General features: G+C 40.6%; 1 protein-coding gene across 4 annotated transcripts in view; it reads right to left on the reverse strand.

Annotated features, from left to right (window-relative positions):
- The window catches only part of si:cabz01090165.1 (leucine-rich repeat and fibronectin type III domain-containing protein 1-like protein), a 413549-nt gene that overhangs the window by 12229 nt on the left and 374790 nt on the right, over window positions 1-26530 (reverse strand). For all 4 annotated transcript variants that reach the window (XM_014408969.3, XM_023152987.3, XM_014408967.3 and 1 more), the window contains 3 exons: window positions 6786-6969; window positions 4617-4833; window positions 4283-4545 (listed from right to left, as the gene is read on the reverse strand). In XM_014408969.3, the coding sequence (XP_014264455.1) occupies window positions 4424-4545; window positions 4617-4833; window positions 6786-6969 (523 nt within the window). In that variant the 3' untranslated portion in view covers window positions 4283-4423. The remainder of the gene's footprint in view (window positions 1-4282; window positions 4546-4616; window positions 4834-6785; window positions 6970-26530) is intronic.

The raw sequence follows: 26530 nt of genomic DNA on the forward strand, positions 1-26530 counted from the left end.
AGAGGGCAGGAGCACCATTGTTACATCCTGTGTGAAAGCCCCTTCAGCCTTGCAGTGTTGCATTATGGGTCTGTAGCACTAACGCTGCCAATCTAGAGTTTCTTTAAGTCTGATTATAGTATGTCTGTTGGAGTGAGTCAGCTGTAAATGAATTTCAGAAGGCAAATTTAAACCATTCAAGCTTCTGACTGGTCAGGTTTAAACACAGAGGAAGATGAGGAGTTGGCTTATAATTTGGGATATTACACTGCGTTTCCTTTTATCCATATATGCTCATTCTGTATGGTTTCATCCTGATGTAATACTGAATCTGCTAAATTTAACCACTACTGAAGTGTAGCCATGTAAGCAGCGTAAAGGAAAGAGAACTACTGATGAGGAAACTAGTATCAATGACCTGAAATTTAGACTACCTGAAATTTAAAACACTGCACGTTCCACAGTTACAACAGAACTGCTGCTCTTTCTACTGAACAAGAAGACTTCTAACAAGCCAAGAAAAAGGGAGAAAGTTTGCAGCCAAATCTTAAAAGCAGAAGTGTGTGTCTCCTGAGCACAAATAGAGAGAGGGACATAACGGCTGAAGGCTCTGTCACCCATTCTACTTTCCCACACTCACTCAGGAAATCACAAGGAAGCCTAGACTTGGCAAGACGGTGAGGTGACCCATGTCTGAAGCATTACAATACAGCCAGTGCTTTGAAAATACTGCAGAACCCCAACCTCCAAGAATGGACTTGGGACCAGAAACACGGTCGATGTGTAATCACTTAACAAGCAGACCATTGCAACCAACACTAAAGGAAATCATGTATGAACCTCTTTAATGGTCTACAGGAAGTAAAACCAACCCACATGAAATCACTGCATGCTACGTTACATTTAATATTAAAGGCAATGGCAGCAAAGAAACCCAAGATTGGAAACGAGACAACACATTAAAGAGCTAATCTCATTTTTTCCCCTGTAATTTTCATTATGAAATATTATCAGAGAGAGACAGAAATATAAAGGTCTCAGACCACAGTGGGCACGTGAACCACAGGCACCGATGCCTTCTTCTGCCTTTTTGGTTTAACAGCGAATGAAGATGCCCACACCTGAGTGTTAGTGTCACACTCCATCCCTTGAACTACACACGACCAATCTTTCAATTCATACAGAGATGAAAAGAAAAGAAATAGCTAATAAATTGTGTGAAGAGGAGAGAATCCCTGAGCGCTTTGAAGGATACGTCGAGATAGGGCATACATCTCAATTTGGGAGTGAAATTGGTAGCAGAAATATCACAAGATAAAGAGAAAAGCTATAGTGAAGGATAGCGCGCAAACAGAACGACCTTGATCTCAGAAATGAAAGGAGCAGAAAAGAGATAGGAAGCATCAAAACAAAACAACTCATTAAAATCAGACAAATAACGATGGAGCAGAGAGAGGAGGGACACGGAGGAGGAGACAAAACTGTTTGCATTGGGAGGGACAGGCAACAGGAACTGAAAGAGACCATGTGTTAGTCCGAGGTGCAGAGACAGCGAGTAATAAAGCTTCAAATAGTTTCTTTTCACTGTCAAATAAAAGACAAAAATAGCTTCAGTCAGAATGCTTCTCAAAAAGAAGAAATCAGCTGAGGTTACAGGATCACCTCTGTGCAAAATAATGAAGGATGTTAGTAGTGAGTGAGAATGTATTTAAAGGTACCTTTTGTTTAAAGTCTTCCTAAATGAACTAATAAAAGAAATAACTGCTAAGAACTTATGTTAAAAAATACACACATTTTTCTGTGTTAGCTTAATACACATTTCTAAGTCTGCTGAATACATAGGCAGCATGATGGTGCAGAGTTTAGCACTGCTGCCTCACACAAAGAAGCCTTTGTGGAGGATTTGTTGTCCCTGTGCTTGGTGGCTTTCTCCCCCTGACTGCTTCAGTTCCCTCCCACAGTCCAGAGGCATGAATGTTTAGTGAACTGCTTGCTGAGCCGGCTGTAGGTGAAGCTCTAGGTGGTCAGATCAGAAGTGCTAAAGGTTACTGTTGCATTAATGTACATAATTGCCACCAGAGGTACACAGCTGGCCTCTATGAGTTTCAGGGTACAAATACCCGCCCACTGTCGACAGTCAACCTTGGAAATTATTGACTTAGTTACAAGTGGCTGTACCTGTACAGGTAAAATAAGGTACACTGTGATTGTATGGGTCACACAGATGTTCTGAGAAGTGAAGCTGAAGTGATTGCACGAGTCATGTCACAACCTGTCGCTCATCTAAGAACACGCAGAAGGTCATTAAAAATAATGACATAAAAACGTAAAAATACTTCAGGCATCAGCAGCTGCGCTCTCCTCCGCTACCTCAGCTACCTCCTCTCCTGTAGTATGAGATCACATTCTCCTTCCTAAGGAGTCATTACTAATTAACTCTGAATTGAAGAGATTAGCTCATTCTGGAGAAAAATAATCCCCAATTATTTACTCGGGGCTTAAAGTACGTAAAAATTTTGCGTATTAAAAACTCAAATTATTTAATGTCATTTGGATGAATTCATCAACCCTGGACTTTAGCTTGTATGTGTCTGAGCAAAATTTCTGCTCATCTTCAGTTTTTTGCACATTCAAAACTAAAAACAGTTCAGCTATGGCCCTGACAAGATTTTGCAAATGTTTTTCCCAAAGACAGAAAAGAATCACAAAAAAGAATTAAAAAAGAAATAAAAGACATTTTAAATGGACTAATCTAGTGATGTGCATCACCCGGTCACGTCTTTTTACTTTATTAAGCCTTATGAATGAGCCAGTGTAGCAATGCATCAGTGAGATGCTCACGCTCTAATAAGCAGACTGATAGCAGTAGGTGCATGTTATCAGTTCACAGTGTTATTGTTATAACACTCAAGAAAATATAAAAAAAAGTGACAACACTGATATCATATGAAATCAGTTGAAGTGCTGAAACTTTGTGCAGGTCTGCAGCACCATCATCCGACTGCAGCACCCCACTGAGCCGGCGCTCTTGTGCGTATTTCATCCATATGAGTGACTGCTCATTAAAGTGCATTTTTTATAGGAAGAGCTCGGTGTTCAGTCATGCAAGCTAAATGAACCTTGTCCGCAAGGTTTATTAAAGCAACTTACAGCCTGTCCTCTCCATCACTTTCTCTCCCAGCGCCCGCCTGCCGTACATTTCAATTTCAAACAAACTTCAAATGAAACTCTCTCTTCCCTCATCTCCCTGGCAGCACCATATTTAACTGAATTCTTTTCTTACAGGACAGCAAAAACCATGCGTTGAGCTCCTTGCTATAAGCGTGCATGCACCTGTCCCACCAGCTGTCCTGCTGTCAGATATAGAGTTTGCACCAGAGAAATACTTTGCAGCAGAGCGGCTAACAAAGGCAGGTGAACTGGACCAGTTGTGACCACAGGTGACCACACAGCCAAAGATGTAAAAAGGTACAGTGGTTAGCACTGTGACCTCACTGAAAGAAGGTCCTGGGTTTGAATCACCAGCTGGCAGAGTCTGTGTGTTCCTGCTGCGCTTCCTGTTTGTTCAGTATTGGGTTGTTGGGTGATTGGTTAGTCTAGACTGGCTGTAGGGTGTGACTGTGAATGGTTGTCTGCACTCTGACCTGTCTGGGGTGCACCTCACCTCTTACCCTATATGGAAGCTATGATTGGCTCCACCCGCCTATGACCTTAAATTGGCTAATCAAGAAGGAAAAGAGCTGGAAGGGAAAAAACATGCTGAAATAGATGCTGAAAGGCCGAGTGCCAGTGAAGTTAATGTTAGCACTGATGATTCTCAGGATCCTCAGATAACACTAGCATGATTAAGGTTAAGCAACAGTCTAAAGATGAGTTTCAGTCTAACTGGTTCAGACTGTTTGTGACATCAGATGGTGAAATGAGCTGAGTCTCTGACAGAGGAAGAACAGAGGAGACCGAAGCCTAATAAGTTACAATTTAATTACAGTTAAAAGGAAAACAATCTGAGGTAAGTGCGATGTAAGACTGCTTATTAAACTCACAAATACAATTCCCCACAAAGTACAGAAACTGCCTAAATGGGAGTTATTATTGGCTGGAGTAACAACAAGTGATTTGGTTCTATTTGCCTGATTCAGTTAAACAGAACCAAGTCATGCTAACTTATTATCTGAATATGAGCAGTGTGTAAGAAACCAAATCTATGTTTAGACTGAATGTCAGATGTTAAATGAGCAGAAATGAACTTTCACAGGTTGACTTGTCTAATGCTCTTTTGTATGTGACTAATTCAAATACTCACCAATGACAGGAGCTGCTCCTCGGCTTAAAGTGGAGCTTGGCTCCAGGCACCAGCAACAAATTAAAAAAGAGGGGGAGGGAGGTGGAGTATTGGTTTGGGCTTAGAGATTGGTGGGCTGTGGGTTGGACTGTTTCTTGTGTGTTATTGGGAAATGTCATCGTCATGGGCGGGATTTAAGTCCACTACAGTCGTCCCTCGAAGAGAAGCTCCTCCCATCCCATCTGTCGACGATGACGGTTGGGAGTTTCTATTAATGCCTCCACCTGGAAAAAAGATGGAGTCAAATTATTGAATGACTAAATGCGGCGTCACCTCGCTTTTCTCAGCATCTTACCTTGCCCTGCAGAGGAGGACGATGGAGGCAGAGCAAGGATGTTGGCTCCACCTCCTCCTCCGTTGGTCTGGGAACAGACGTTGGCGTGGCGTGCGACGGCTTTCTGCTTGTAGTGGTTACTGTGCAGCTTGTACTTCATCAGGAGAATGAAGATGAAGACGAGGACAGAGGCCACGATGATCCCCCCAATGATGATGATCATGGTACCACCCAGGAACTAGAGGAAGAGTACAACAATCATGAGCACTCTTAAAATATCTAAGTGCAAGAGGGTGATCCATGATTTCTGAGTAGTTTTACTGAGATGAACCACATTAAAGGTGAAATCACAAAAGAAGCAAAAAGAAATAAAGAACAAAAAGCTGAGGTGTCAAAAAGCAGGAGAAGCAACAAGCTAAGCAACTTCCTCCAGTTAAAATGACACATTTATCGGTTCTTTTCTGATGTACTGCAATCAAAGCAAAACTCTGTTAACATTAACATGAAGAAAAATAAGGTGAAGGATGATATGAAAAAACAAAAAATTTATTAGAAAAAGAAAACAGCAAAATAAAAAAATAACTCAATTAAATGTAATAAATTAAACAAAAATCAAATACAGTTCAGTAATTAAAGAGATCTGTATGTCTTTTATTGTATTTTTCTGTCCTCTGCAATGATCTCATCATCTATTCATTTATTCGGTATTAAGATTTATTACCTAACATTCAAACCAAACCAAGGACATAACAAAAACATTTTTCAAAGGCGTATGTTGGATTTTTCTGAGAACTATCAATAGTCCCCGTCCTTTTAAAGCCAACTAAAAAGGACAGAATGGGAAGAAACTGAACTGATTACTCTTGTTTTCTTTTTAAAGAAATATGTTTATTAAGATTTTCTGATATATAACGGGGAAAAAAGAACAGACAAAGCAACAACAAGGGCAAGAACACACAAACAAGGCAAAAGATTACACTGCAACAACAAAAATATTACTTCAACACCAACAATAAACACAAGTAGAACGCTTGGGTGGCAGACTAAGTTTTTTGCGACCAATCAGAGAGAACTTTATGCTTTGATAAATGATCTAAAACAGGTTGCCACACATCAAAGAACTCACTAAGTTGGTCCTCTAATGTATCTCTCTGCGACAAAGCAGTCAGTTCTGCTAACCACATTTTGATCTGAGGCACAGTGTCAGATTTCCAGAGGGTCATAATCATTTTCTTAGCAACGACCATTACGAATAAAACTGTAGTTTGTGCAGCAAGACTGAGGCGCAGGAGGGAAGAGGAAGATCCAAACAATGCAGTTATTGGGTCCGGCTCTAATATGCAATTGTACATATCGGAGAAACATTTAAACATTTAAAGATATCCATTCACACACTGCGAGCCAGTAATTGTAGAGTTTGGGACATGTCCAAAATAAATGAGTAAGAGAGCCTTCTCCAAGTTTACAACGATCACATGTAGGACTAACAGAAGGAAAAATCCTCGACTCTTATTTTCACTAATTCTAGAGGGTGACGAAAAAATGACATCTTCCTCGGAAACATCGGTGGCCATTTTTATTTTTATTTTTTTTAATTAAAAGTAAGCTTGCTGCTGATTTTGAACCATGTCACAGGTCTTTTGTTGTCTTTTTACATCGTCAAATTCCTAATTTATCAGCTGGAAACAGCGATCCTTTATGAAGAAAAAGATCTGATATCATCTACAACATGTTCCTTTAGTTGCCCATGATTGTGACACATCTACAAGCTACACTGTAACCCATCCTGACCCCTGTTGCTCCTTTCACATGGTCTGATGTATCCAGTTCCATGTTCTGTTGTTATTGGTGTCTTCATTTCTCTGTATTGGCAATCTGCTGCTTTCCAAAAACAGATCCATAAAACAAATACTAATGTTCTCCAATACAGAATTCCTTGAGATGACAAGTTTTGGATCACATGTTGCAGGCAAACTTGAAATGAGCTCCAGATAAAAACAACAAACTACAGTGGTCCTCACTGAATTTCTCAATCATTTACAACATGCATGTTCGTCATTTATCACTGACTAGTGAGACAGTGCTCTGAAGCAGACAGCTCATCAACTATATATGATTCAGCAGAAGTCTGATCAGTTATCAACTGGAGTAACAGCGGATCAGACACCTGCTACACCTCAGCACACTAACCTGGTCTCGTATAGAGTGGCAGCGTCCGTATTCTGACTCCGTTGTGAAGGACACACAGCCCACCAGCTTAGTGCCTGTCAGCGTGGTGATGCCATCATCGTACACAGCCAAAACGCACAGCTCGTAATCCCGTGATGATGCCAGATCACTCAGCTGGAAGTACTTGTGGTTAGCTGGGATCATCCTGAAAGACAGAAAGACAATTTGATTGGTTTTGCCCTGCCTTTGGTGTAAAGAGAGAAAAGATCACAATATTTCTTGTAGCAATTTTAGACTTTTCCTTTGAAATGTTTACCCGTTGTGAGTTACTTTCAAAAGTCAAGGGCCTGGTGTCAGTTAATAGCTCGAAAGATGAAGCAAGAAACTCAGGATTATCACGCTAATTTGAATATACACAGAAAAGACAGCACAGTAAACACCGCTGAGGTCAGTTTAAACACCAAAGGCATCAAAACATTCCTTTCACTTTTCACTACGACGGATAACCAGGCTGAAACTATGAACTGAGCTCTGATGCAAATCCGTTCATTACCACAAAATATTCAAGGTTTTTCTTCCACATGCAGAAGTTTCCCAATAAAACTTATTGTATATTACAAAAATATGTTCACTGTAAATGAGTGGAAAACGACTCAACCTTCCTCACACTGGCAGCCTCACCACCCTCATGTTACATTTGCGCTCCGGTGGAAGTTGAGCCTGAACTTTGGTAAGCATAAAGTCATGAACTTTTATTATCTTTAGTGCAGCTCTCCTGAAAGAAAAGCCTGCACAGTCCAGAGCGTTTTAAAAACCCTCAGGGTAAAAACCAAAAAGAAAAGAGATTGGAACATTTTCCTGTCAAAACTTTGTTAATATCTTTTTTTCCAATGTAATCGATGCCAAACTGATTATTTATTATAATAAACTTAATTAATGTAGGACCTTCAAAAACAGAGTGTACAAAGTAGTTTAACAGAAAAGCAAAGAGAGGAATGCACACAAAGTAAAATAACAGCCACAAAGCCACGAGAGGTGAGAAGCAGAACTTTAAAATGAACTCTAAAAACATCCACGGAGCCAATGATCAGAGTTGATGTGACGCGAAATCAAATAAGGAGCTGAGCTGCTGCCTTATGAACTAATTTGAGGTAAAAATGAACCTCAGTAGTCATGCCTTGAGAAAATGAATGCATGAATGACCTTTTCCAGGTTTGATTCTATGAGTTTAATTCTAGAGATGAATCTTATTTAGATGATACAAGGCTGGATAACCTTTTTGAAATGCATTTTAAAGCCGGCGATTGGTTCAGCATCTCCAATGAATGCTGTATTTGGCTGTAATGGTGGAGAGAGCTGAGAGTTAAGGTAGAGCTTGTTCTTTATTGCAGTTCTACTCTGAAGAATCCAGAAATCCAGATGATCTGGGCCACACGAGAAACTTTTGCTTCCTCAGAAAGGCGTCTACACTCGGCATCAGCGAGTAGACATCATTCAGAGGTGTGAGTCTTTCACATCAAAAAATACAGCTGAGGTGGTTCAGATATCTGGACATTTTGCCTCCTGGATACTTTATTGGTGAGTTGTTTCAGGCATGTTAAACCTGAAAGAAATTTTGGGGCAGACTCGGGACAGACTGGATGTCTTTTGGTTTAGACGTATCTCAGTATCTGAGTGTGACGAGCTGAGTGGGAAGTCTGGGCATCTCTGCTTAGACTGAAGTCCTTGTGACTCAGAGCCAGAGTCAGAAGATAGATGGACAGATTGATGTTTCAAAGGAAAGAGCTAGACCACAGATAATCATTTATCTATGATAAAAAAACAAAAAACATCTCATCTGTAGACACAAACATATAAATTAAGCACTAAACTGCTACTGTGGATTACTAAAGGCCGTCAGGCAGTAGCAGTCCATTCTTAGTACAACAACACCCTGAACTAACAATATATGAGCACACTGTTTATTAATTTTGTGACATTTTAAGTGCTGATGCTACTCTGCTATATGTGGTGGACTGTTGTAATTTATTATTATCTTGTTGTTCCAAAAAAAAGAAAGCGATCACATTCCCCCTATATCAGCTTCTCTTTGGTGGCTATTGTTAAATCCAGAATTTAATTTAAAATCCTTCTCCTTGCACACAAAGTCTTGAATAATAAGGCCCCATTATATCTTAAAGACCTCATAGTACCATATTATCCCAATCGAGCACTTCACTCTGAGATTGCTGGCTTACTTGTGTTTCTGGAGTTTCTGAAAGTAGGATGTGAGGCAGAGATTTCAGCTATCTGAGCCCCCTCCCTCTCCAGCTCTGAGTTTGGATTCAGGACACACACACGCCCTCTTTAGTTTTCAAAGGAGATTTAACATGACCATTTCCTGATAAAGCTTATAGTTAGCACTGGATCAGGTGACCCTAAAGTAGGTCAGCAATGCTGCTGTAGGCTCAGGCTGCTGGAGGATCCTATGATGCACTGAGCGTTTCATCTCCTCTCACCTCTTTTCACTCATATATCACTGATGTATGTCATTAAATTTCGTCTTCTCTCTCCCATAGTCTGTCCTTCCTCCCCATGCTCTCCTTTGCTCTGTTCCTCATGAACACACTGGTTGTTCCATATACTCTTAACGATACCCCCTGGTCAGGTGTGTCAGCTCTATATGTTTCCTGCTTTTGGAAAGCTCAACACTGAAATAAGCACAGCGATGACATTGCAGATCTTTGCTGTCTAATCAACACTTGTTGGTTCTCAGAAACACATCATTGATACGGATCGCAGCTTTTCTGGGTGTAATGATTTCTGTTCCCGATTTGCTGAAGAGAATGAGAAGTAGAAGTCTAACACAATGTTCATGGTTTCCAATAATACGAAAAGCAAAAACTGAGGTAGAAAATTGAAGTAGAGTGAATATACACACAGAAGAAAGACAGACAGCGCACAAGAGGAGAGGGATGTTGCTTTTTCAATTGTCAACCTGAAAATCAAAGGGTATAAAGGAGAACGAGATTAAAGACAAAGGAGAGGTGAGGAAGACGGTAGGGAAGAGAGGAAAGAAGACGATAGGAAACAAACAGAGAGGAAGACACTGAACAGAAGTCATGAGAGAGGAGACAACAGAGAGAAGGAGAAAGGGCTGAGGGAGTGAAATTAAAGAAATGTCACAATGGAGGATGCAGAGACCCAACACAAAGAAAAAAATATAGAAAAAAATATTTTCATGTAGAAATATGAACAGAAGAAGGTCTAGAAATGATAATAAACAACTTTACAGTCTTCAGTCAAATTTAAGGGTTAATTGTTCATTTATAACTTACTTAAAATTAGACAAGAAACAGCTGAAAAGCACACAGGAGTATCAAAAGACTATCAAAAGAAGATCAATAATTTCCAGGATTAGTGATGTCTCTCCAACAAAATCTTTTCTAAAGAAAAGACACTTTTTTAGTAATACTGGACGACTGTTTTGTGAGTGAAGCAGCTGCTGAACTACAAACAGCAGAGCTAGCTGTGGAAATACTAATCCCAGCTGAAATGACTCAAACACTAAAGTTTTTTGGACACAGGTTTGGTTCAAATATTCAGAGATTAGACTTTTACAAGGAGGTAACTCTGAAAATGGCAGCCAATGCAAAACTGCCTAAAACAACATTCTTTTTAATGACCAGCAGGGGGCGATAGCATTGGTTAAAAAAGTGAAAGTGAAACAATACAGAAAAATAACCAGGAAAACGAGGGTGTCATTGCAGTCAAATAAGGAGATGCAGCAGTGTATGTTTTATATCTTAACATTACTAGCCTATGATTGTGGACCATGAATCATAGGCTTTTTTCTCAAGGTACAAAAAATAGGGCGGAGACTATTTAAATCAAGTGTGCAAACTCGTTTCACTCGTCTAATTGTACTAATGTTTGCAACACACAGTTTACTGCTCATTGAGTTTAAATTTAACAATAAAAACAGTGCATTGATTTGGTGGCAACTCCTGACACTGACTTTGGATCCTGCCCTGAAAACGATCAGAACCTGATGGACATCAGGTTCAGGAATTCTTAATTGTGCTGTTTGCTTCTATTCCAATCAGCGCTTTAAGGTTAACAAACCTGCTTTTTTTTTTCTTAATAAAGTTTTTTTCTTTGTTTTTTAACAGTCACTCAACGTTTCATTTCAGCACCATGGACAGCGCACAGAGTTTTCACAGTGACCTCAGCTAACGCAAATGTTTTTAGTGGTGAACTTACACAGATTCAACTGCATGCACCTTGACCCCACACACACACACACACACACACACACACACACACACACACACACACACACACACACACACGAAATCTGTGGTGGTACTGTTATCACCAGTAGCTGCAGAGTATAGAAGTAAACTTTTGTCAGTCAATAATTTCCGCTTTGTTTTATCCCTCAAAGGAATTAAATTCCTCTTAATACAGGAATGCTAAAGAATACAATCTTAAAATACTGTTGCAGGGTTTAGAGTCGTGCATCGGAGCCTGTCAATTACTGAAGCCTGTTTCCATTATAATAACTCTGTCTGCCAGACTGCCACCTTGGACCTACATTTAACATACACGCATACGACTGTGACTTAGAGAAAACTAAAAGATGAATATCATCTTTTAGTCTATGACCCTCCTATAAATTGCGGGGCTCTTGGCAAATCAGACATGTTATATTAAAATGAACTGTTTGCACCTGTGTTTAGAAAACAGCACAACTTTTGTAAATCTAAACACACCTATCTGTGCTATTTGGAGATTGTGCTCACACACTAGTTTGTAGTGTTACATGACTGTTTTTTCCATAGCATCCAAACCAGTGAGAAAAACCAGTCTGTTGTGATTCCCAGGGTCAAATAATGCTATGCCTCTCACCGACACGCTCAGTGTGTCCTTTTGCATTAGCGCTGTGACACACCAGAGGCTATGGTCTGTCATTCCCATCTTGTCACATATGAACACTTAGGACCTCTTGGCAACACTTTCAATGCACAGGAAAAGCTGTTGTGTGAGTACTTTAAGACAAATCACAGTCAGTTCCTGACTGTAACCAAATAGTTTGGGCTTCTAAATCTAACCAAACAACAAGTTAAAAGGAAACAAAAAAGTGAAACAAAGCATTTCCCTTTTTTGAATTATGAATTTATTTGCTCGTCACAGGAGAACCATTATCTTTCAGCGCACACTGCATCCGTGGGAGACCTTGTGAGTATCTCTGCAACACCAGCAGCATCTGTCAGAATTGCAGAATCAGACGCGCTGAGATGAGAACAACTTTTAAAAACACTTTTAACAGCAGTGACAGCTGCAGCTTCGATGTCCACAGCGTAACATGAAGAGAAAAAATACTTTCCAAAAACCAACTACGGACAAGAAATTGCAGCAGTGTTTTCATAGAGTGATACAAAAGTCTGTAAAGAAGAAGCAGTAAAGAATTTCAAAATGTTTGCCACCCTAAGGTGATGGCCTGTTCTGATATCAATATGAGTACATTTAGTGATGAAGGAAAAAAGTATTCCTGCTGCAGAGAGACTGTGAGATATTATTGGTGGAACGGAGACTGAATAGAGAAACATACGAGCTGTAAATAGGCCACCCTCTGAAACACTCAGATTACTGCAAACAGTAGACAAAAAGATTTGCACACACACACACACACACACACACACACACACACACACACACACACACACACACACACACACACAAGAATGCAGACAGACTTAAGGACAAGGATACAGAAAGAGGTGTGTTATAATTATAGATGGTGAAATGAACCAAAAACACTCGGTGCAGTGTCACAGCTTTTAAGGCTTTCATTATTCTTTGTTCCATAAAACCTGACCCTCTCTTGATAAGCATCAGTAAATAATCCAGCAGCATTCACCCATTTTCATCAAACAACCTCAGATAAAACCACTTTGTAGAATTAATGGTGACAATTCCCAGTTGCAGAGAAGACTGTGGCCCCTGTCCTTTCTTTGCATCACCTCATCAATTAGGGACAGGTTTGAGGCCCTATTTACCGCAGAGGGGACGTCATCATTGGTGCTTTGGCTAATCCACTATGGCCTGAAGTTATCACTGGAATATTGTGTTACCTAAAGGATGCATTTATCAAATCTGTTTATTTAGACATTATTCTTATGTGTGATTAGAAATAAGATAAATGATTAATCCCTGACTCAATGCTATCAACTACAGCTGATTAATCCCTGTAAGATTAGTATTTTAAGATTAGCATGTCTATGACTGCACATAATGATGATTATATGCAGTAACCAACTGTACAAAAACAACAAATGTTATTAAATTCCACCACTTTGTCCAAAATCAACCAGCTTCCTGTCCTCTATAGGGATCATGAGCTGTAGAATTCCTCACTATAAAAACAATATCCAGCTTTATCGTTTTAGAGAGCAGAGCTAAAGTGAAAGTAAAACTTTCAAAGGGTTCATGCAGCTTTGACGTTTTGGACTTGCACAGCCAGCTGTAGCAGTAATAATTATGATTATGGCCAAGAAAACAGAATGAAAGAGCCAAAGCTTGTGTTTTCATTTGTGCCAGTAGCTGTGCTCAGTCCTCTGTCGCCCCCGCAAGTGCGTGTGCTCGCCTGTAAATGCCTTTGCCTGTGTGTTCCTGCGGGTCTGCCTGTGTGGCGTATATATTATTCAGGTGTCAGGTGGCGCAGGGCAGTTCCTATTTATCAACACTGGAGCAGAGGTGACGAGACAAGGAGTGGAATTATAAAGTCTGTCCCGACCCTGTGGGCATTGTGAGTATACTTTTGTGTCCGAATGTGCCTGCGTATGTGTTTCAGAGAAAAGATACAAAGGAAATGATACAGTATGTGGCCATTTGTGTGTGTGTTCAAGAGAGGCAGCTGGTCTATTATAGACGTCTGGTCTATAAGTGCTGCGGCGTTCTGGGTCAGACTCGTGGTTAAATGAGCGCCTGAGGTGCTCTCTCAGAAAGAATAAATGTGCAGCTACTATTAGCGCCTGTGGCCGGGTTTTTGTGAGGTGAAGTCAAGGTTTGACCCGGAGCTTCAATAGAGCCAGAATGAAATTTAGACAGCAATGGTGTCAAGGTTGGCAGTTCCATTCTCAGTGTGGCTCAGAGGAATGAGGAGGCCAAGCCTGCAGCTGAAAAAATTTGAACAAATGAGAAAGAAATGAAGCTTTCTTAATAACCTCCATCCATGAGATAATGCACATGTCATTCTGGGAAAACTTTCTTTTTCGTAATTTGTATTTCATGTTAATGAATGAATAATTCATAGTTTATTTTTCTGAACCTCTCTACTATAAGCAGGTTCCAATAACCCTTCAGTCTCCACACATCAGCTAATTTAAAAAACCCAAAAAACAACCAAACAAAAACTTTGTTTTATAAAATGTGTTAAGCAATATTTCATGAATTCCCACAGGACAGATAAGACCAATGACCAGCAGAATTTTTGCAGCACTGGAAACCTTCTCTTGATGAGCATTGATGAACATTATCGAACATTTTGCAACTCAAGAACTTCCTTATAGACAGTGAGCAGAGCATCTCTGTGGACGCTCCCCCCTGTGCTACGGCTGCGATGTTCAATAACCAGCCACTGACAGCATTCATAGTATCACTGTTTGCCAGCAAGAAGATAAAAGAAAACACAACCCAAAGACCTCAACTGCAAACAATTCAGTGAGGCTGATGTCGATGGTTTGCTCCCATAAGCACACCAGCAATGGATGTTAAATTATTAATGGAGTACCGTCGATTGTACTGAGTCTGCACAATAAAAAATGTGTACTCTGCATGCCTTTAACTTTTTCCTCATCTTTCCTGTATTTCTGGTTTTGTTCTGTCCCTTGTTTGCATTCTTCAGGAGACTGTGTGATGGTTGTAGTTTTCCCACTCGTGTTTGCAACTCTTTACCTTACAACAAGCAGCTTGACTGTCGTTAACTGTTGGTGTGAACTGGCTCGGTATGAATAAAAAGCTTCTAATTTAAAAGACTGTATTAACTTCCCTTTTGTCATATACAAAGAATTTTTCTCTCTTTGAGTTTCAGGCTCACTGCAGCTAATAAAACAGCAGGTTTTACATTTCTTTACCTTCTCTGTGCTATTCATTTTTGAAACACTCCCTCCCTTACTCAGATTCTTTGCTGTATAATGTCTCTGGGTCTCGAGGAGCTTTGTATAGCTTGAGAAAATATCCATGATGATGTCGTGGTGATGTCATGTCAGGGTTTAATGACCAAACATAAACGTATTGAAGTGGGTGAGGACATTTGAAAGATGAGAACATGATCTTCATCAGGCACAGAGATAGATGTAGTCAAGTTGCATTAGAGGAAATGGAGCCTTTTTGGAGTCTGACTCATACACAGTAAATTTGAAATATTTCTACTTGCTTCTAAAGCTCTCATTATTTTTTAATCTCCTTTTATAAGACTCTTAAACATCCTCTGGTGTTATGAGTAAAATACTGATTTAGTGTGCGGAGAGGTGTGCACCGCTGTAAATTAATGAAACATAAACGGCATCGTTTGTGCTCTCTGTGGATATTTAAAGATAAATATGTGCTGTGACTCACAGCAGGTCATATTATTTGTCAGATTATTTCATTGAAATGCTCACCACAGCTGTAATTTTAAGACTGAACAGTACTCAGCTGGGAGCATAATAAAATCACCGTCTTTACAGTTGTTATAAAGAGGGAAACTATCCAAAGAGGATGAAACTGTACTTTGTACTAAACTATAAATGAGTGTTGAGGGTTTCAGTTGACTCACTTTCTGAGACACCCTCAAGTGGACACAAAAGGAACTGCAGCTTTTCACAACAACCCCTTTCCTTCAATGAAGCAGCATCGTTGATGCTTTTGTAATAGTTTGTGTTTACTTCTGTGTTACTAGTGTGGACATCATGAGCTTGTTTTCTCATTTAAATTCTGTTCTTGTGATTCTCGGAAACAATCATGAGTTTGAGTGAGCTGAACAACACCATATTTTGAAAGGCCACAGTTCCAGTCCTGTGACAACATGCACACAGCGTGCTCGTGACTTGATCATTCAGACATAAAGCTGCAGAAAAGGCTTAATTTTAAGAAATATAAATTCAGTTTATAGCGGTTTCTTTTTTTGAACAATGAAAGCAAACAATAAAGAACTCGACTTGTTTAGGATACACACAGAAACTTTGTGTCCTTGTATAAATAAAACTTCCCACTGCATTTAAATGTCTGCGGAGGTATTAAGAACTCAAATAAAATGAATCGCTGCATTTGGAGCTTACAGCCACTCAAGGTTATTCTTTATACTCGAGCTTTACATTTTATTTTACCCTTCCCTCAGGCAGAGAACAAGTTAGGATCCCACAAAATGAAACCGAGAAAAGATCCCAGATAATAGCAGATTAAATATGTTCTCGTGGATACATGTATCATTTAGGGTTTTGAATAATGTAATGGTAATAATGATATGAATAATGTTGAATACACGATTTAGAGAAGTGCTGCCTCTGTTTCTGTTCGTGGTAGCTTTGTGAATAATGCAGTGGCCGCAAACCAAATGAAATGGAGCTCCTCTGGATTTTTTATGAGATGTGACACTAAATCCAGCCCATCTCGAGGGTTACATTTCATATCAACCGCTCCGTGTTCCCTTTCTATATGTATGAAATAGCTAAAAGCCTCTGCTCACTTTATGCTCCAATCTTAAATGGTGAGAATATGAACCTTTGTTTTTTTTACTTTTGCAGGAAGGTTTGTTTCCTGAATCGAGGTCAAGACTTTGCATCCATCCATCTATGCACAACAGGCATGATGAATGATTTATTTCCTAAGATGTTTAACAATATACACTCATATACACAATAGTTTAAAAGTATACAGCAGTATATAATTCTGCACTTCATACTGGAAAAGGAATCTAAAAATATACCATATTCAAACGATTTTGGCAAACATGCCCAAAGTTAGTTTGGAAACATTTGGAAACAATTTCTTTTGTACATACTTATGCAATATCCTTGATTTAATTTACATCTGTAGAAGAACAACATAACAATATTATCCACTCCTTACAAAGTACAAGTGATTATGTTGTACATTTAATATCTTACTTTAAAATATCATGTCATGCAGTATAACCACAGATAAACTGGCTTTAACTAAAGACTGACAGATTAGACAAGGTTCATACTGCATGTGTTCTTTTGGAAGAAAGTGAAGTTTGCTAACAGATGTATAATGAGCATGTCCTTGCAAAAGGATGAAAGTATTTTAATTAAGGTCCTTTTCAAAGGCGTACTTTGAAAAACTAATTTTGAAAAATCTAATTTTCAAAGTAGGCCTGAGTTCATAGATACGATGCACCAAAACAGGCAGGCATCCGAAAATAAACGTGCGGTGGCCCAAAAGGAGAGGCTGCAGAAAATAGTATTACTCTGTTTTGCTGAAATTCCTCAGAGTCTGGAATCCAAACAAACATCCACACATCTCGTGAAATGTCCGGCACTTTATCGCCACATAAACCGCAGAAGCGTGAGGGGAACATGCCAAAAACGGCTTCCTGGGCACAGGTGTAAAAATACAAAAGCCTACAGGGTGTGCGAGCTGGCCAACAAGCCAAGTGTGTAATTGATAGCAGTGAGTCAGAGCTACACAATTAGCACTGCACCTGAGGGAACCACCTGGCAGGCTGTCAGCGATCTGAGCCGATGGAAGAAGACAAGGGCTCTGCAACGATCCCATAATCCATTAACACCGGGCTTTATGGGAATCAATCGATGATCAAATACTGTACAATTTCATGTGTCTGTTATACAAGTCCCAAAATCAAAGTTTACACCTGACATAAGTTAAATCTCTATTTTCAAATGATTTTAGTTTTTGAAAACTTGATTCCACTATAGCTATAAAATACATACAGCTAATTCCCTTCAAAGCTCAAACAAGGTCAAGATCTCGCTGTATGTCCTCACTTTCATTTCCTTTCATTCTCTGAATATCAATAAGGGACAAAAACGAGCACAGGAGACAAAAAAGACAGATGAGAGCCAACAAAGTGTAGGAGAAGAAATGAGGGAGACAAGAAGAATGAGTGTGAGGAGCTTCTTTGTAGAGATGAAGGGAAGGAAACCTTTTAGACCATGACTTATTCACAAGCCAGTACACAAAAATGTGTGTTTGACATCACACAGACGAATGGATGATGATCAGACCTAACAAGCTAAGTGTAAAAAAACTGACCGGTACACAAAAAAGTTTGTGATCTGATCTTGAAAAATGTATTCATGCTACTTTAAAAAAAGGCTGAATACAAGTTGCTTGATCTGGATGGATGCAAAACGAGTCAAGAGACTGACGGAGAACCACAGAGACGAGCGGCAGGAACGACAGTGGGCATCATTAGTGGAAAAAGGTCAAAGTGGGCTCAGGATGGGTTTGTGTAAGAACATGGAGACGGCTGCATTTGGTGAAGGCAGGTGAACGAGGTCAGGAGATAATGGGTAAAGATACAAGATGTGCGTTAAATGTGTGTAGGGGACGACAGATGAAAGTACAGAAGAAAAGTATACCCAGCTCGAACAAGAAGCAGACTCAAAGGTTGAAGATCTGACAGACCGCAAAATAAATGTCCACAAAACAAACCAGGCAGCAAAGGAGCAGGCAAAGGCCAAGAAACAGTACAGAATACAAAACCCATGTAATTTATGAGCCTTACAAGCAGCAGGCAAAAGCAGTGGTCAGAAAACATAATGAAATGTTTGTCTGGGAAGCAGAAAGTGTGTGGAACATGGTCATGGCTTCACAGCATTATTTGTATAAGGGGCTGTAACTGGCTGAAAACGAGTGTCACAGAAATCTGGTGGGGAAACTGATATGGATGCAAGACAAGCTGAAGATATGACATATAGATGGAGGTCACTATTTACAGTCCAAGCTGGTCATCGGTCATCAGGCTGAAAGAGATGGGGATGTAAAACTGTATACAGCAGCAGCAGGTCTCTGTTAGCGGTAGTGCTCGAGGTATGGAAATTCATGCAAGCCAACAGCTTCATTTTATCAGATGTGCAATGATTAACTGCCAGATGCTTATCCAATTCAGGGTCACAGGGGGCGGAGCAGACAACCAGTCACACCTGTGGGCATTTTAGAACGACCAGTTAAGCCAGCACACAAACTGCATGTCTTTGGATTGTGGGAGGAAGCCGGAGTTCCTGGAGAGAACCCACACACACAGGGGAAGAACATGAGAACTCCACACAGAAAGGAACTGGCCAGATGGTGGACTGGAACCCGGGACCTTCTTGCTGCAAGGTGCCAGACTCCATGCTTGATAGATGCTGATAAAGACCCTGCTTTTAGTGTTTGCTAGTAACGTGGGAACTTTGCACAACTTCCTCTGAAGTCCAACACACCATCCACTGTGCCACAGAGCCATGTGTCATCAATAAACCAGATATATAATTTCATATGAAGTTGAATCAGTTGGTTTATATGGTTACATGTGTGCCAGTTATATACATAGCATATGTTTTCTTTATGTGCTTCAAGGGATTAAAGAACTGGAAAATGTTGATTCATATCACAGGAGCTAAACGTTTTAGATGTTTTAGAGTGTATTAAACAAAAAATGTAAAATTTGAAGTTCATTTTGAAGTGCAGATCAGGCTGACAGGAAGTCAGTGTTCATTTCGTGGTTATCTCTTAGCTCGAAACAAGCTCTGGCATGTTGGCGAGGCTAGATGAAAAGCAAACTGCACTAAAAATTTGTTTAATACAAACATCTTTCTCAAAGATTATTACTTTCTATTCATACTCTGTCATAAGATATTTCAGCTCCCTCCAGCCCATCTCAGATACATAAATGACTGAAATTATGCTTTCTAAATTTCTAGCATTGAGGATGATACATTTGTCGCTCTGCTGTCTGTGGCAGTGACACTGCAAGCTCAGCTCTGAGTGTGAGCATGAGAGAAAACCTTTCTGATGTGATCTCAGCCTAAAAGCCCCCGCTGTCATCTTCTATACCAGATGATTTCTAACTGGAGACCCGGTGGGACAAAGTGACATTTGGCTGATGGAGGGAGGACAGAGGGAGGAAAAAGAATAGATGTGGAAGGGCAGGAGGGAAGTATGCAGAGGTGATATGACGGAAAGAGGGAGGAGAGAGAGAGAAAGAAGATGACATTACAGTGACTTTGTAAAGGTCTGTGCACTGAAAATGGGAGAAGGCAGAAAAACGAGAAAAGGGAGTGAGTTGTAAAAGAGGAAAGCTAATGCCTCATCATCTCAGCAGAATATGATCAGCTGTCGTTTCCTCAAACCTTGCTCTCTTCCTTCCTCACTTCTATCTACATATCTCTGTATCAGCTGAGTCAAAGAAACATCTTCTCATTCACGGCACTGCAGCAATCTGTGCCTCTCCTATCGCCCCCTCCATCCAGCTTTCTAATTTTCTGTTCTACCTCTCTCTCTCTTCTTTAATCTCTCCTTTGAGAGCCAGGCAGGATGGTAATTAGAAAGCTAGCACACACACAAATTCAAATTCGCGCACCCACATATAGTTTTTCATGCAGACACACAAACACACACTGGTGGAATAGCCCAGAAAGCGAAAAAAAGGAGCGGAAGAGAATATTAAAGGAGGAAGAATCAATAGATTCATTTCCTGGTGCTGACTGAGGTTGATCTCTCCCTGGACCCATAATCCTTCGAGTGCACGAGTGTTTGAGTTTGTGTGTGCATGTGTGAGAAAGAGAGAGGGACAGTAAGTGAATGAGGTGAAGGAGAAAGCTGGTCAGGTTATTCCTGCCCCGGGGCAGAGCTGAAAAGGAGGGGGGAGTACTGTAAAAATACAACTTCCTCTCCCGTCTATATTGCCCACTTGCCCACTGTCAAATTTAGATCTGTGGGACGTACTGAAAAACTACGTGGAGATGAAAAATAAATGAGATAAAACAGGTCAGAATAGGAGGAGACACAGAGCAGGAAGCCAGCATAGTTAACACACGGATTTGATCGTGCCCTGAAAGCAGCTTTCCACTCTGTCTAGGGTTGGGTGATATGTAAAGATTTTCCAACCAGCAATCGTCAGTCCAACAATCACCGATTGGGCAACATATTTGCGCATGCGCAGACTTTTTGATGGGTGGGGCAATGTAATCATACAACACAGAAGAAGTCCAAACATGGTCTCAACCCATCTGGAGCGCAGAATGCACAGAATTTGGACAAACTGCTGAAATGCGTTGACAGAGACATCTCAGGGATTGTTGTCTCCAGATGGGTTAATTGTTAATCGTGTTAGTCAATCATGACGGCGAGTTAACGCTGACAGCACTAAAGAAACATAAAGTCACCAATTTGGGATTTCTTTGGCTTTAAACCAGGCAAAAGAGGTAAACCTAAGGATGTCACCAAAGTGGTGTGCCGCTGGTGCAGACGTATAGTGCGAGTCTATCTAGTCTAGTCTATCATCAATAGTTGATATATTCATCCATTCTGTAATCCAGCTTTCCTCTTCCCTTCCATCCTTCACTCTCCCACTTTGGCTGCATTGCTTCTTAAATCTTCTTAGTTTTCCTAAAATTCACAATCAAAGCAAATTTTCGACAATTTTGTTTTCAGACGAACAAAAAGAGGTCATTTGAGCGCACTGCCTAAGGAGCCAGAATGGGACACCTCCACGTAAGTGCTATTTGAACAGGACTAGCATTTGGGACCTCTTGCTATTAGTCAAACATGCTGTGGTCATCACTGATCAGAATCTTGTGCAAATCTGTCATGCCCATAATTCATAAAAGCAACACTTCCACCACTGATTAACATAGTTTGTCCAGATCACAGACATCAATCTCAAATCTCCGATCCAAATCAAAGGCTTCTTTTGATTATAAACACCAGACTGTATATAACAGGGGGAAGCGTCCACAGTGGTCTCATCCATTGCATCTCAGCTCTGCCTTTAAAGCTATCAAGGTCACATTTTGGCTGGCACTTAACTGCTTACATGGCAGCCAATCAGAAGTGACCACATTTTGACAGGAGGATGGAGTGATTATCGATAGATAATATTTTCACACCCAAGGATTCCCCTTTGCGGTCGCTCGTGGAGACTCATGAGCAAGGACACAACCTGAAGGAAAGAGAGATCTGGAAGAAGGATGAGATTGTAAAGCTGCTATGTTGGATTTTAAACCACTTCAAAGTCACTTTAAATCTCAATTGTAAATTGAGATTATACATACCTCAAAGTGTATATAAATTCATTCTTACTCTTCCTATATTTATTGTTGTTCTTTTGTACTGAATGGAACTGGAGTCTCGTTGTCTCGTCTCTTTATATACTGTACTTGTCCCGACCTGTGGGATCAGCAAGGCGCAGATCATCATATCCTCACACTGCCTGTAAATACACAGAAGCCTGAACGAATGTTTGAACTTTTAGCTTCCAACCATAGATGTCAGTAATTCTGAGCAAAAGAGATTATCCTGCGAACAAAACACAGACCCACGAGAAGGTTACTAATGTAGCCGGGTGGAAGTTCAATATTATGGGACATGCCACTGGATGGCGCTGTTTTTCTTTTGGGGTACCTCTGAGAGCGGAAGGGATCATGGGGATCTACGGAGACATGCCCGAGTGCTAGCTTGCATTGGTTTTATGTGGGTGTGCAATGCCTTTTTTTTTCGCTGCGTGATCTGTTTTGAACGCAAAGTGTGCAACAGTTAAGGCACCAGGAGTGGCTGCCACCAACTTCGCCGTTCGTCTCAGAGGGATCCATATTCCGTTTTCTGCTGGATTAATGCACTGAGAAGCCACTACAGTTATCTTTGCACTGCTAAGTTTTGTTTTATTTATGTTTGGGTTTATATCAGACACGAAATGACGCTAGATGTCCTTGAGTTCCAGATGCTGATAAAGTTGGGGAAATAACCTGCAGTAGCAGTGGGTTACCAGAGCACAAAGCTGTTACTGGATAGGAGCTGTCTGTAACAATTTTATTTCTTTATTTTTACAACCTTGTTATTTTCTTCTGAGCACTTACTTTATCATTCAGATTAAAAGAACCCCAAAGATAATCTGTGTTCTGGGCTGGTTAATTTAGCCAGGCTACACTAAAATACACAGAGGTCCCCAGTTTGTTACTAGCCTTGAGTAAACAGGTCTCTAGTCTAGGCCTCACTGGATATTCCCAGTATATTCCCTCAGTATTGCACTAAATTTGTTGCAAGAGGATTCCTCTGCTCCATGATGATGATCAGGGAAACATCTCTTTTCAGTTTTGCCCTCTTTGTAATAATAATAATGGATTGCATTTATATGGTACTTTTTAAGACCCTCAAAGCGCTTTACAATTCCACTATTCATTCACTCTCACATTCACACACTGGTGGAGGCAGCTACAGTTGTAGCCACAGCTGACAGAAACGAGGCTGCCATATCGTGCCATCGGGCCCTCTGGCCATCACCAGTAGGCGGTAGGTGAAGTGTCTTGCCCAAGGACACAACGACCAAGACAAACAGAGCTGTGGATCGAACCAGCAACCTTTCGGTTACCAGATGAGATTCCCAACCCCTTGAACCACGGTCGTACTGTTATAGTCATATAGTTATATAGTTTTATGCAGAATTATATTACTGTGGATAAACTTTGTAATATTTAGTCTTGATCGCTCTTTTTTGTGCATCTTTTCCTTCTTCTTTTATTGCAGTGTGGGCTGAAGTCAGTCCCTCATGTTACTACTATGCTGCTGTAGCTCAGAGTTAAACTGGTTTACCAAAGAAGACGAGGGCCTGTGTTCCACAGAGAGCTGCTCGATGTAAGAAAAAACAAATCTGGTGAACTTTTTAACATCCTTTTAAAAGCATAGAAAAAAAAATTGGAAAAGCTGAGGGGTGCAGCACCATTTTTGTAATGCATAATTTGTTCGGGTGAACTGTGCTCCCTGTGGCATGGGCAGCAATGATAACTGCAATGATGGTCACTGAATTTTACTGAACTTCTACATTTTTCATTGGCCCATTTGTCATGCCATTATGATAGGGCAGCAGAAGCCTAAAGGGAACAGCTGGCGGCTTTGGAAGTGTAGATCAGTGGCTGGGAAAATCAATGACTAACCCCTCCTTTCTTCCACCATCGCTCGACAACTTCCACGATGAACTCCAGAGCTGCTGCTCCACAACTGGCTGACTGGAGTTAATGCTGTTCAGCAATTTTGGGCAGTTCCCAAATGTGAATATGAAGCAGGCCAGTGAACGACAGCAGGCATGCTCCCACTGACTTTCCTTAGAAAGATAAAGGTTAGAAAAGGGCTACGCACAATTAGGATAAGCCCTTTGTGGGAAGGCTGACTGCATAGAGACTTTGCGAGTGTGAGGGCAGTTTTTAATGAGTGCTCAGAAAAGGTAGGTAGAGGTGTCCTTGAATCAAATTTGACAGAAAATAGGGGAAAAAGTAGAATCTAACTGGAGGCAGAGAGATGAAACTCGGCAGTGCAGGTAGTCTTACTGAAGGTGTGCAGAAATCAATACTTTTGCTGATGCTGCAGTTCGTATTTGCGGTCCATAAACTGAAGAAAATCTCTTGTGTTAGCTGAGGACCTGTCATAATTGTGGCCATGATGCCCGTGCATTCCTGCCTGGCTGCTCTGCCTCTGTCAGTTCAGTCTGCAGAGGAGGAGCAAAGTTCACTGTAGTCGTTCTGAGACACTTTAAGGCTTTTTTATGAAACTCACAGTGGTAGAAATGAGACATGTTATTCAGGCAGCCAATCTTGAGCCATACTTTTTCAAATATACTGTGAAGCTATGAGGTGATGAAGAATCTCACTTTTCAAGATAAAAGGATCAACAACGAAAGCGTGATATGAATTGTTAGTGTGTGGTTACTGAGGCTTACATATCTATAGGACAGATTATAAAAGAAAATAAAAGGTTTCAGGAGGTGGTCTGGGTCATGTTACACATTGTAAGACACAACTAGTTATAAGATAGAACTGGTTAAGGTTAAGGGTGAGATGGGCCCAAGTTAAGGGGAAGTTCACTCACATTACTTCCTTTAATTCAAAACAGTTCACAGCAATATGAATTTTAAGCAGATAAATGGAGCTAACTGCTAATTCTGCAAAACTCTGTACTATTTTCTTTACTTGTCCTGTGTGAGGCTCAACTCTTTAGCACGTGCTATCATAAAAGATTTCGGTTTTGCGTCCTGTCTGCTCGTGCATCCTGCTCGTCACATCATTCATTCCCTTCAGACTACTGAACAGATCTATTTAACATAGCTTTCTATGTTGGAATCCAAAAGGAAAGACTCATTTATTTATTTCTAACCTGTTGAACTACCTAACCACAGTTTTCTGCATCACAGCAACAGCAGATTTGTTTTCTGTTGAATCAGAGAGATACTGTCGGGGTGAGGGATAAGGGAGGGTTCCATGCTTGTTGGCAGGTTTGGTCAAGAAGCCACTTTGGAGGATGATGTGGTGGTTTTCTAACTTAAAAGTATTGTGTTTAAAGCCACTAATCATTGATGAACAAAGAAAATTATGTATCTAAATTAACACACATGGCATGCATACACAGTAGCTTGCACAACTTGCACTTTGGTAATAGATTCAGCATTTTTATTGCTGCTTTAGTTGTGCATTCATAGTTTGCTCTTATTTTTACATTGAATCTATAACTGACTCATTGGTGTTCAGCCAATAAGAGGTCGTGAGTGACAGCGATTACAACAACAGATCTGAAGTGCTGCAGAGCAGAGTAAGTGCTGCTGTGGGAGATGATGAACAGCAGCTGAAGCTGCTCTGACTGGCGGTGTCTGTAAAGACTGAAGCCAGACTGCAGAGGCAGGCCAGAAAGGGCAGAGTGGGCGTCATAAGTCTCTCCTATTACAGTGCACAGAGTGGAGAGGCCAATAACTCTGCTGGAGAGCTCCAGTTGAGTTATAAAATGTTTTGCACATAAAGTCAAAAGTATAAGTACTGCCACTGTAGCTGGAATTGGTGCTTATACTTCTGTCATGGACTCTAAAACAGATCAGAAAGGGAACACTGACTTCATATTTCATTGTAACAATAATCAGAGTATTTCATTGTGGCTGTGCATATATCTGTCATATTAGGGTGTAAATGAAACAGAAAGAAAACCTACTTGGTATCCATCCCATGATGCACCTGTATGGAGATTTGTGCACCTAAACCCAATGAAACAACTCGATGAAGTAAAAAAAACACTTAAGTGAAACAGGAAACACATTTACAGTCTGCCTGCTTATTTCTGCTTCAAAACAACACCCTCTTGCATGTAAATCTGCTGCCGGCTCCACTCAACAACTGTAGGCTCTGAATGCCGAGCTCAAGAGAAAAACAACAGTTGGCCTAAAAGCAGGAGAGCAATTTTCTTTTACTTCCCTGCTAAGATTTTCCCCAACGAGCCAGAGAATCAAATTGTTGACCTTTAAAACACAAGAAGGCTGCATCTCTGTGCCTTCAGGCTGCCACAGCAGAGGGAACGTTAAGAGCGGAGAGGGCCCAGCTGTACCTGCTATAAATACTAGAAACTCAGAAAATACACAGGAAACAAATACCACCTGTCCACAGCGCACTGCTACAGACAACTCCATCAAAAGTGGTGCTAATGAACTAATTGACTCTTATGATTCTTTGCTTTTGTGTAGCTAACAGTGAAGTCAGGCACGATGTCATGCTGAACAGTCCCTTCTTTCTTCCCTTTTTCGTTCATCA

The sequence above is a fragment of the Maylandia zebra genome, linkage group LG14, assembly GCF_041146795.1.
Source record: "Maylandia zebra isolate NMK-2024a linkage group LG14, Mzebra_GT3a, whole genome shotgun sequence".
In the NCBI taxonomy this organism is placed as follows: Eukaryota; Metazoa; Chordata; class Actinopteri; order Cichliformes; family Cichlidae; genus Maylandia; species Maylandia zebra.